This window comes from Schistocerca gregaria, chromosome 5 (genome assembly GCF_023897955.1).
Source record: "Schistocerca gregaria isolate iqSchGreg1 chromosome 5, iqSchGreg1.2, whole genome shotgun sequence".
In the NCBI taxonomy this organism is placed as follows: Eukaryota; Metazoa; Arthropoda; class Insecta; order Orthoptera; family Acrididae; genus Schistocerca; species Schistocerca gregaria.
Window position 1 is genome coordinate 579,622,006 of NC_064924.1, and position 12,194 is coordinate 579,634,199.

Consider the following 12,194-nt stretch of genomic DNA (forward strand, 5'->3'; position numbering starts at 1 on the left):
TTTATGAAATCTACAAGGGTTGTCCAGAAAGTAAGTTCCTATCGGTTGTGAAATGGGAACCACTGGGAAAATCTGGTAAAGCTTTGCACAGATGTTATGGGCGGTGTCCCTGGTATGCCCGACGATCGTGTCGCGTCGCTCTTTTCAGTTTTGAGCGAACAGTGAGCACTTAAACATAGGTAGGAAATAGCGTCTACCGTCAAGTGCGAGGACCTGGTTAGAGATTTCGCCTGTATCACGCAGCCCACATAACACAGCTGTCTAGCAGTTCCTTCTTCATGCCAATACTCGGCGGCACACTACAGGGGCAATGAAGACTTTACTGCAGCGTTTCCGAGGAGAAGTGTTTGATCACCCACAATATAGTCCATAATTGGCTCCCCCTGAGTTTCATCTCTGCTCTCAATAACCGATGGTTATGAAGACAAAATTTTCCACACACCAGTGCAGATAACTGAACGAAAGCACCGGCCGCTGTATTATAAGACGAGGATTTTGGAAAGTTGATACAACACTACGACACAACTCGAAGTTGGAGAGCTGACAATGTAGAGCAGTGGGTGGAAGGTGTATCTAACTGTTGCAAATAGAACATTTCTGGTTTCCACTGTGGTTTCCATTTCGCAAACGATCGGAACTTACTTTCTGGACAAACCTCGTATGTATATTTTCGTTTGTGTCAGAAAATGGAGTAGGAGATGTTCTCCTAACTATTTTTTTCCGTCTCAGTTGCAGTTCCAGATAAACTGAAACGTTTCCAGTCTCGGTATGTAGTCTTTGGCGACTCATTTGTAGGCCGTTCTAGAGATTGCGTCATTAAAATTATTTCGTTTACGCAAATGTAGGTGCACATATTAGAGAGATAAGAATTACTCTGGAGATTTGTTACAAATATATCTATGACAGTGTGACTGGTGTTCACATGATGGATAGGAGCACGCTGAAGTAGACATCCGTTTGAAGAAGAATTTCGCTTGAATTTCACACAGGACTGATTATTCTATAGAATATTTTACAGTGACCACCTTAGCAATAGCTATCTTCGGTGCATATAATGGAAAATATTAGAAAGCAAAACTAAATAAGTACATTGCTTGATCACAATACTTTGCAGAAGTAGTCTGCAGTATCCTGGCTTTTGATTTACAGCTGCAGTCTTTCCACATACCTACATGCTCTACTTCAAGACGGGGTTTATAGAACAAGGTATCTGATTGAATGGATGTCTGAACGGATGATTGAAAGAACTGCGCCTAGAATCTCGGAAGTCAGTTTCATATAACTCGTAATCCGTGGCTAGCAGCACCAGTCACTGTGCATGCAAACCCGTGTTTTTCGTAAGATATGCAAGTAAGTCGTCCGCCTGCGTAGCTGGGTGGTTACGTGATTTCCTCCCATGCAACTGTCCCTGGTTCGATTCCTTGCCGTGTTGGGGATTTTTCCCGCTCGTGGACTGGCTGTTGCGTTGTCCTCATTATCACTCCATCCTCATCAACGACACGCAAGTCACCCAATGTGGCATCGACTGAAACAAGACTTGCCCTCGGCAGCCAAACTTCCCCGGATGGAACCTCCCGGCCAACAATACCCTACGCTCATTTCCATTTCCAGAGGTGTGATCTACATCTACATCTACATTTATACTCCGCAAGCCACCCAACGGTGTGTGGCGGAGGGCATTTTACGTGCCACTGTCATTACCTCCCTTTCCTGTTCCAGTCGCGTATGGTTAGCGGGAAGAACGACTGTCTGAAAGCCTCCGTGCGCGCTCTAATCTCTCTAATTTAACATTCGTGATCTCCTCGGGAGGTATAAGTGGGGGGAAGCAATTTATTCGATACCTCATCAAGAAACGCACCCTCTCGAAACCTGGCGAGCAAGCTACACTGCGATGCAGAGCGCCTCTCTTGCAGAGTCTGCCACTTGAGTTTGCTAAACATCTCCGTAACGTTATCATGGTTACCAAATAACCTGTGACGAAACGCGTCGCTCTTCTTTCGATCTTCTCTATCTCCTCCGTCAACCCGATCTGGTACGAATCCCACACTGATGAGCAATACTCAAGTATAGGTAGAACGAGTGTTTTGTAAGCCACCTCTTTTGTTGATGGACTACATTTTCTAAGGACTCTCCAAATGAATCTCAACCTGGTACCCGCCTTACCAACAATTAATTTTATATCATCATTGCCCTTTAAATCGTTCTCCAAGTATACTCTCAGATATTTTACAGAAGTAACTGCTACCAGTGTTTGTTCCACTATCATATAATAATGCAATAAAGGATCCATCTTTCTATGTATTCGCAGTACATTACATTTGTCTATGTTAAGGGTCAGTTGCCACTCCCTGCACCAAGTGCCTATCCGCTGCAGATCTTCCTGCATTTCGCTACAATTTTCTAATGCTGCAACTTCTCTGTATACTACAGCTTCATCCGCAAAAAGCCGCATGGAACTTCCGACACTATGTACTAGGTCATTTATATATACACTCCTGGAAATTGAAATAAGAACACCGTGAATTCATTGTCCCAGAAAGGGGAAACTTTATTGACATATTCCTGGGGTCAGATACATCACATGATCACACTGACAGAACCACAGGCACATAGACACAGGCAACAGAGCATGCACAATTTCGGCACTAGTACAGTGTATATCCACCTTTCGCAGCAATGCAGGCTGCTATTCCCCCATGGAGACGATCGTAGAGATGCTGGATTTAGTCCTGTGGAACGGCTTGACATGCCATTTCCACCTGGCGCCTCAGTTGGACCAGCGTTCGTGCTGGACGTGCTGACCGCGTGAGACGACGCTTCATCCAGTCACAAACATGCTCAATGGGGGACAGATCCGGAGACCTTGCTGGCCAGGGTAGTTGACTTACACCTTCTAGAGCACGTTGGGTGGCACGGGATACATGCGGACGTGCATTGACCTGTTGGAACAGCAAGTTCCTTGCCGGTCTAGGAATGGCAGAACGATGGGTTCGATGCCGGTTTGGATGTACCATGCACTATTCAGTGTCCCCTCGACGATCACCAGAGGTGTACGGCCAGTTAGGAGATCGCTCCCCACACCATGATGCCGGGTGTTGGCCCTGTGTGCCTCGGTCGTATGCAGTCCTGATTGTGGCGCTCACCTGCACGGCGCCAAACACGCATACGACCATCATTGGCACCAAGGCAGAAGCGACTCTCGTCGCTGAAGACGACACGTCTCCATTCGTCCCTCCATTCACGCCTGTCGTGACACCACTGGAGGCGGGCTGCACGATGTTGGGGCGTGAGCGGAAGACGGCCTTACGGTGTGCGGGACCGTAGCCCAGCTTCATGGAGACGGTTGCGAATGGTCCTCGCCGATACCCCAGGAGCAACAGTGTCCCTAATTTGCTGGGAAGTGGCGGTGCGGTCCCCTACGGCACTGCGTAGGATCCTACGGTCTTGGCGTGCATCCGTGCGTCGCTGCGGTCCGGTCCCAGGTCGACGGGCATGTGCACCTTCCGCCGACCACTGGCGACAACATCGATGTACTGTGGAAACCTCACGCCCCACATGTTGAGCAATTCGGCGGTACGTCCACCCGGCCTCCCGCATGTCCACTATACGCCATCGCTCAAAGTCCGTCAACTGCACATACGGTTCACGTCCTCGCTGTCGCGGCATGCTACCAGTGTTAAAGATTGCGATGGAGCTCCGTATGCCACGGCAAACTGGCTGAAACTGACGGCGGCGGTGCACAAATTCTGCGCAGCTAGCGCCATTCGACGGCCAACACCGCGGTTCCTGGTGTGTCCGCTGTGCCGTGCGTGTGATCATTGCTTGTACAGCCCTCTTGCATTGTCCGGAGCAAGTATGGTGGGTCTGACACACCGGTGTCAATGTGTTCTTTTTTCCATTTCCAGGAGTGTATATATTGTGAAAATCAATGGTCCCATAACACTCCCCTGTGGTACGCCAGAGGTTACTTTAAAATCTGTAGACATTTCTCCATTGATAACAACATGCTGTGTTCTGATTGCTAAAAACTCTTCAATCCAGCCACACAGTTGGTCTGATATTCCATGGGCTCTTACTTTGTTTATCAGGCGACACTGCGGAACTGTATCGAACGCCTTTCGGTATTCAAGGAAAATAGCATCTACCTGGAAGCCTGTATCTAATATTTTCTGGGTCTCATGAACAAATAAAGCGAGTTGGGTCTTACACGATCGCTGTTTCCAGAATCCATATTGATTCCTACAGAGTAGATTCTGGATTCCCAGAAACGACATGATACTCGAGTAAAAAACATGTTCTCAAATTCTACAACAGATCGACGTCAGAGATATAGGTCTACAGTTTTGCGCATCTGCACGACGACACCTCTTGAAGACTGGGACTACCTGTGCTCTTTTCCTATCATTTGGAAACTTCCGTGCCTCTAGAGACTTACGGTACACGGGTTTTGGAAGGGGGCAAGTTCTTTGGCGTACTCTGATCGACAGCGAAGACTGCACATTAACGAATATATTGAAAAAATTGCTATGATTGCTGTCTAACGCCGCATTTGCAGTGACTCGTGAATCATCGTGACATTTTGGCTGGGAATATAAATTTGTGCCGCTGGTCTATCTTACTTTTTGGCGAAAAGAAATACAGCAAACGTCGGTGATCATTTCACATAACTAACTTACTTGTGCAAAACTGGCACTGCCCACTAAGTCACTTTTGTAATGGAAATAGTGCAGAAACAAAAACAAAATACACATTAAAAGCATGCTTGCAAAATTACAGTGCCTGCCTTCAGAACGGGTTGTCGAAACACACACTCATTATTAAACGAAAAATGCTTGTCTCCAACATATATGGATATTATCTCTAATGGTTGTTCCTATACAAGGAATCTTATTCATCTGCCCATCGCACATACGACAAAGTCCACTTCGAATCAAACAAATCTCCCATCGCTTCACACAACACATTACTGATGAACACGAATAGTTTTACAGCTATACTGAATCCTAGTACTAGAGTTCCGTACTATTATTCAGAACTGTGCAGTTTATTATTACAATGAGTTTCTTTAATCAAGTGACCTCTTCAGCATATGCTGCGGTATTTTACGTTAGCACTGTTCTACCATACGCAAGAGTCCACAAACGTTTTGGTTCTCCATCAAGGCTATACGCTGCTGCCATCGCCGTCACAGTGCAACTGATTGTTTCTCGGTGCAACGAAAAAGGATCCAAAGTAGCAAATTATACATTTTTTAGATGTTCGATAACTAGTTTACACTATTTGACGTTGTTCGTCTATAACGATTGGAAGTATTCCCACCGCATAACTAAATAATATTGGAAAAACAGACATAAGTGGCTCGTCAATGGCTTTAATTTCATGTGGAACATCTAGTTTCATTTTTACTGTAATGGACACGTGTTCTAATCGTAGCCGGGTGATACAATACACTATATCAACGAAGCCTTATTTCAGAAGACTCAAGTGTATAGTTCCATTTAATATCTCCCACTAACAGCAAATTTGTAAATGTGAGTGAAGGCTACCAAGCCAAGCCTTGAAACGGATAAGAAACTGGATATATATTCAAGAAAATTTGTCTTTGGATTTCAGTCAGAGTATCCTCGTTTGGGTTTCCCGTTCCTTCGTTATATCTTTAGTGGTATGAAAACATGTTTTCAGCAGCGTTAGCACGGAAAATTTCTAATTTAGTATAGGGCAGTTTGTAACGACATAGGTGTAAATAAAACAAGAGCAATATGTAAGGGGGCACGAGATAAGTCCAGCACAATATCTCACGTCTGCTGTTTGCTACACTCGTCTATCACACAAGTTGGCTGAGCAGTCTCCTTTTTTAAACAAGTACTTTTGTTAAATAGAGTGATATGTGATATTTGCTAATCTTGGAAGACGTAGCCCCACTAGGAGAAGGTCTGCACCTGGGTCTATACTCTGGAACTTTTGTAGAATTCAGTCATTCTGGTGCAGCTGACTTTCCACTCTCTCCTGTTTCATCAGAAAATTTCCCATACGAAGAATGCGTCATTAAAGTTCTATATTCTCTAACGTCTTCCCTATCCTGATCGTGCTCATTTCGCTAGAAGTATGTGGAACGAAGTAAGGCGTAGCATGAGTCTTCTTAGATCGTTCATTCTAGAAATTTCAGCAGTTAACAACTAAAGGTTACCAAATGTCTATCTTGTATCGTCTTCCACAGGAATTTTTTGAGCATAATCTTAAGGCCATCGCGCGTATAGGATCCCGTAAGGAATGGCGCCGTTCTTGTAACTTCTATTAATCCTACTTGGTAAGGACCACAGAACAGTGAACAATACTTAATAAAGTGCCCAAAAAAGATTTTGTAAACTACATTTCTCCTGCACGAGCTACAGTTCTCTCTCAATGAGCCTCACTCTACCAGCTACAATTTCTGCTATCTGTTTCATGTGGCCATTCCACTTTGGGTCGCACCAGATGGTTACCCGAAGGTATTTTCACGTCTTTTGCAGTCTCCACTGACTTTTTACCATTGGTATGATCCTGGTAATCGAACAGTTGGGCTAATTACATTTAGGCTCAACTGCCAGTCCTTTCCCCAACCCTTGACACGTTGCAGATCTTTCTGCCGTTCGCTTCCCTTTTGGTGCCGGAACTTTTCTGAAGACAAAATCGTCATCCACGAAAAGGCTCAAGCTGCTGCTACTGTTCACTAGGTCAATCACAAGTTTTAAACATTAAATACCGAGTAACATTTCTTTGGCATACTTACGAAATGCCGGCCGCGGTGGTCTCGCGGTTCTAGGCGCGCAGTCCGGAACCGTGCGACTGCTTCGGTCGCCGGTTCGAATCCTGCCTCGGGCATGGATGTGTGGGATGTCCTTAGGTTAGTTAGGTTTAAGTAGTTCTAAGTTCTAGGGGAATGACTACAGCAATTGAGTCCCATAGTACTCAGAGCCATTTCAACCATTTGAACTTACGAAATTATCTCTACGTCTGTCGATTTTGTTACGCTAGGAGCGTTTCTTTCTTCTAGGAAGTCCTACATCCAGTCTAACCTCTGGTCTCGTACTCGCTTACCTCGTATTTTGTTCACTAAACACAGTGCGGAACTGAATCCCACGCTGTCTCATACCCAGAGGACAGGGCAGGAGCGGCTTTGCCTGCGGCACTCATGGACGAAAAATGCAAGGTGATATTGGCCAGATCTCTGACTTTTACAAAAATGAATTTTCGTTCTCCAAAAACAAAGGAAAATACATGAGCGCTAATGATGGCCGAAAGTCTACGGCACTTTGCCACCAGCGATACAGGGTTCTAAATACGTGCATGTATCTATCCACACTTCCAGAAGACGGGCTTGATGTCACCTGCTTTTACCATCACTTGATTTTTCCGTTGCTCTAGCGACCTACGATAATTACTGCTAGAAGTGGAGTGAGTTGTTTCGCACAGTCTCAGCAGATAATTGCAGCTATCTCGTTCGATTCAACTGTCTTGGAAAGTTATAGTTGCGTTTCTGTTTCATGTTCGCTTGCCCCAGTATTTGCAATTTTGGTTTTGGTGCGAAGACGTTTTCACATCTATCAAGGGAAACTTAAGGAGTGCCCTCTCCGATTTCCTTCATATGAGTGGGATTTAAAGTCCACGTTCCGATTTCTAATTTCTGCACGAATTCCTCAGTAGTTCAGCACGGAAGAGAATGAAAAGTACTCATGAAATTAAGTACACCGTAAGTGGAAGTGTTAATTAACAAATACTTCTTCAAATATTTCAAAAAATAAAAGTAAAATTTCGTGTTTTTATTTCTAGTTGTATGATAGTGAACAAAATTTTCAAAGATGCTTAATGCTTTTTGTTATTGAAATAATGAAATACATAAGTGATAGCGTTTAGTAACCCGAGACAGTAAAATACTTAATTTTAAACTTGGTATTGCGCATTTTCTATCTGCTTTAGGTTACTGCAAATGCTCCCGTGATCATGACAATAGTAATCCATACAAGTTATAAAAATTTATGTTACTATATATGTATACATTTATGATTTCACTTGTCCACCAAAGCAGGCCGGTGTGGCAGAGTTGTTCTAGGCGCTTCAGTCGGGAACCGCGCTGCTGCTACGGTCGCAGGTTCGAATCCTGCCTCGGGATTTGATGTGTGTGATGTCCTTAGGTTAGTTAGGTTTAAGTAGTTCTAAGTTCTTGACGACTGATGACCTCAGATGTTAAGTCCCATAATGCTCAGTCATTTGATCTTTTTTTTTTTTTGGTCCTCCAAACAACTCGATTCATGCCATCCAAACTTGATAGAAGTATAACATACAATTTCGAAAGAATCACAGGGGTAGTGGGGTGGGGCTGGGAGGAAGAGTAAGCATCACCCACCTATGAAAGGGGTCAAGGTGTGGTTGATAAAGCAGTGTAGACAACGACTCAAGAATACCTTCAATCAAACAGTATTTGAGAGTGGAAACATTTCCAAACTTTCATTAAACATTACACATAACTACCAATCTTGAAGAAACTTTCAACGGCTGACGACAACCACATAGTTATGAAAGGTTTATTTCTCACTACATTTCCGCTTTTCATAGAATAAAAGTGCCGAATGAAGCGTGGTGTTTTAATTTATTAGTTCCTTATTACTAATCGCAGACGAGACAAGTTCTTCAAAGAGTATTCTCGTGCAGCACTGACTGTACAAGAAAAATCGTATCACTCTACGACACTTAGATCAGGGGATATGACATCATAAGCGCTGTGATGGGAGAAAAAATTTCGTATCATGCAAGACGATTAAATGAATTACTCCTTTGCTACTAACTCCATTTGCCATTTCGCAGGAAGTATCAATTTTTGCTGCTGTATAGACTTGTACGATACGCAACTCAAGAGATACGACGTCAAATAATGAGATTTGTGAAAAATTGTTGCATTATGCAAGGCGTCCTAATTTATTACTTATTCGTTGCTAACTGTATTCACAACACATTTCGCAGACGGTATCCACAGATTTTGTAGAATATACCTACAAAAATATATTATTGTTTGACAAATTATTCAGGAGATATGACGTCAAATACTTTGATATGTGAAAAACTGCAGCAGCATGTCTAACGTATTAATTTATTGCTTCTTTGCTACTACCTCCATTCACAAAATATGCCGTAGACGCCTATGACACTGGATGCACCTATAAACTTAAATCACTGTGCAGAAAATAGTCAGGAAATACGATGTCATAAACATTGAACTGCATGAAATGAAACTGCATGGTGGCATTCGCTAGACACACTGGCGTTTATGCATATACGTGTGAAATGTGTTAAATGTGTGTGAAACATATTTGACATTTGCGTATGCGGGATGGGACCTTACCCCTTTCAGTCAATTGCATGCAATGCTGCTTTGATCTTTTTCATATCTACAGTACATTATAGTTTAATCAGGGTTTTTGCACTGAGCATCGTTTATTTGTTTCTTGAACGCAAAATTTGTGAAAATCGAGGAGCAGGCCGGTGTGGCCGAGCGTTTCTACGCCGTTCAGTCTGGAACCACGCGACCGCTACGGTCGCAGGTTCGAATCCTGCCTCGGGCAAGGATGTGTGTGATGTCCTTAGGCTAGTTAGGTTTAAGTAGTTCTAGGTTCTAGGGGACTGATGACCTCAGATGTTAAGTCCCATAGTGCTCAGAACCATCTGAACCATTTTGAACCTAAACAGAATATATTTTGTCGAATAGATGTTATCCGAAAGAACGCGACAATGAACAATATTATTTCTTGCTTGTATTTGAAGCTGTTGTTCTGGTTTGTTGCCTCAGCTGTTGTACCAAAGGGAACAATATATTCCCCTAACCTTGCTTGAAAATTGTATTTCGCTTGCTTTCAAAACTTTTTTTAAAATAAATGGCCTCTTCTCTCTTACTCCAATTTATCTAATGATGTTTCGTTCAGTTTCATATTTAGAACACATCAACATATATTTGTGGCCTTTTGCAGTGAGTACATGGAGTCAGTGTAACACCAATCTAAATTTCTTTTTGTTTCTTGAATATACAATATTTGTCAAAATAGATTGATGACTATTACTTTGAACGAATAAATGTATCTCTTTTTTATGTTCGCTGATTAAAACGCTGCTATTATATCCCGAAGAATTTACTTGGAGTTTATATCAGTGAAACAAAAAACAACTGTTAACAGAGAAGGTTTAGAGCACATTAGTCGACAGAAATAAGTGTCTGAATAGCCAATGTTTCCCAGACATGTAACTACAGGAACTTCCTCCTAGCTTTGACTAATACTACCTCTTATTGGAATGCTTTTTTAAAACACCACGTAAACACAGTTTGTGGCCATAATACTGATGTTACTGAAACAAACTTGCAATGTAGCTACACCTCTTAATGAGCAAATTATGACCAATTCTGAAATTTATATATTCAGTCTGTAAACATATGAAATACTGAAAGCCCAATTTTTGTTGTCCCGGGACGCCGTTAGAAAGGCAACTAGCAACAGTAGCTGTATGTCCGAACCCATTCAGTAATGTAAGTGGCGAAGTTTCGAAAGCACTCTTGTATTTTGAGCAACTTAGTGTTGTATTACTTTGAAACTGATTTTTGAGACCCATACCAGTAACAGTCTGTTGCTGACATGCTGAAATAACTTACTGTTGCAACTTCTTCAGAGGTAGCACTCTACCAACGGGAAATAAAATGTAACCTCATATTTTGTTTTGGTGCCGTACCTGAGGCACGGAAGTGTCCTGAAGCGTGTGCATGAGCTGTATGATGGGCCGGCGCAGCGAGACCAGGGAGGAGGCCTTGCAGAGGGCGACGGCCACCAGCAGGATGATGCAGGCGTTGATGGTGGTGTGGCTGAGCTCGCCGCCCCAGTACTGTCGCAGCGCCGCCAGCTCGCTGGTAACCATGGCGGCGAGGCTGCCCTGCTGCAGCAGCGCGTTCGGCCACCGGGACGGCCGCCACGGGCTGCCCCGTTCCTCAGGCCACAGGCCGACGCAGCGCAGCAGCCGGCGGTTCAGGCCGAACTGCACGAGAGACCGCTTCTCCTGCAGTGCCATCTGAATGACAGGAAAATACTGGTTACCAACCAATACTTCACAGGGCATGAACCTAATCAGCTCAATTTTATCGATGTGGTAGGTAGTCCCACCATTTCAGGATGTATAGAAGTAGGCTGTCTAGTTTTTAAACGTCTACTTCCGGTTCATTTCCCGCTGTGCGTAACGGAAAAGAAAGGGCTAATTACTGTGGAAGTAATACTACTCTTCTTTATTCCATCAGATGCAGAATATCTTGTGGGGTATTCCAAACTCTCTGTGCAAAAGAGGGACATATTCTAGCAGAAGTAGAGACCGTTACATAGAGTAGCCAAATCCTGATTTTATTTCGTAACAAGTGTTAACTGACGAAAATTTCTTCCATGCAGAATTCATGCCCACCTCAATATGAGATATGGTACGTGAATAAATGCTTTCATTTATTGTCGGCAGAGACGAACCAGCCTAAAGATATCATTTCAACCAAATGGAACTCTGCATCTTCCCGTTACAACACAGACAACCTCTATGAGACACGCATCGTGGGATTTGGGAGATCAGTCGAAGATTCTTAGATTCCTTAAGGGGTTTTATGGTGTCAAAGAAGTGTGTGAGTAGGGTAGCTGAGTGCCTCTGAACACAGTCGCAAATGTCATAGGGTTCAGCCAATTGACTTATGCATAAAATGGATCTGATGATGTAAATTACACTACTTGCCATTAAAATTGCTACACCAAAAAATGACGTGCCACAGACGCGAAATTTAACCGACAGGAAGAAGATGCTGTGATATGCAAATGATTAGCTTTTCAGAGCATTCACACAAGGATGGCGCCGGTGGCAACACCTACAACGTGCTAACATGAGAGAAGTTTCCAACGGATTTCTCATACACAAACAGCAGTTGCCCGGCGTTGTTGTGATGACTCGTGTAAGGAGGCGAAATGCGCACCATCACGTTTCCGTCTTTGGTAAATGTCGGATTGTAGCCTATTGCGAGTGCGGTTTATCGTATCGCGACGTTGCTGCTCGCGTTGGTCGAGATCCAATGACTGTTCAAAATGGTTCAAATGGCTTTGAGCGCTACGGGACTTAACTACTTTGGTCAACAGTCCCCTAGAACTTAGAATTAC

General features: G+C 43.6%; 1 protein-coding gene across 1 annotated transcript in view; it reads right to left on the reverse strand.

Annotated features, from left to right (window-relative positions):
• Positions 1–11,082, reverse strand: part of LOC126272977 (odorant receptor 43a-like) — a 194,062-nt gene extending 182,980 nt beyond the window's left edge. Inside the window, exon 1 of the mRNA XM_049976317.1 lies at positions 10,750–11,082. Coding sequence (XP_049832274.1) covers positions 10,750–11,082 — 333 coding nt within the window. The remainder of the gene's footprint in view (positions 1–10,749) is intronic.
• Between the last annotated feature and the right edge of the window lie 1,112 nt (positions 11,083–12,194).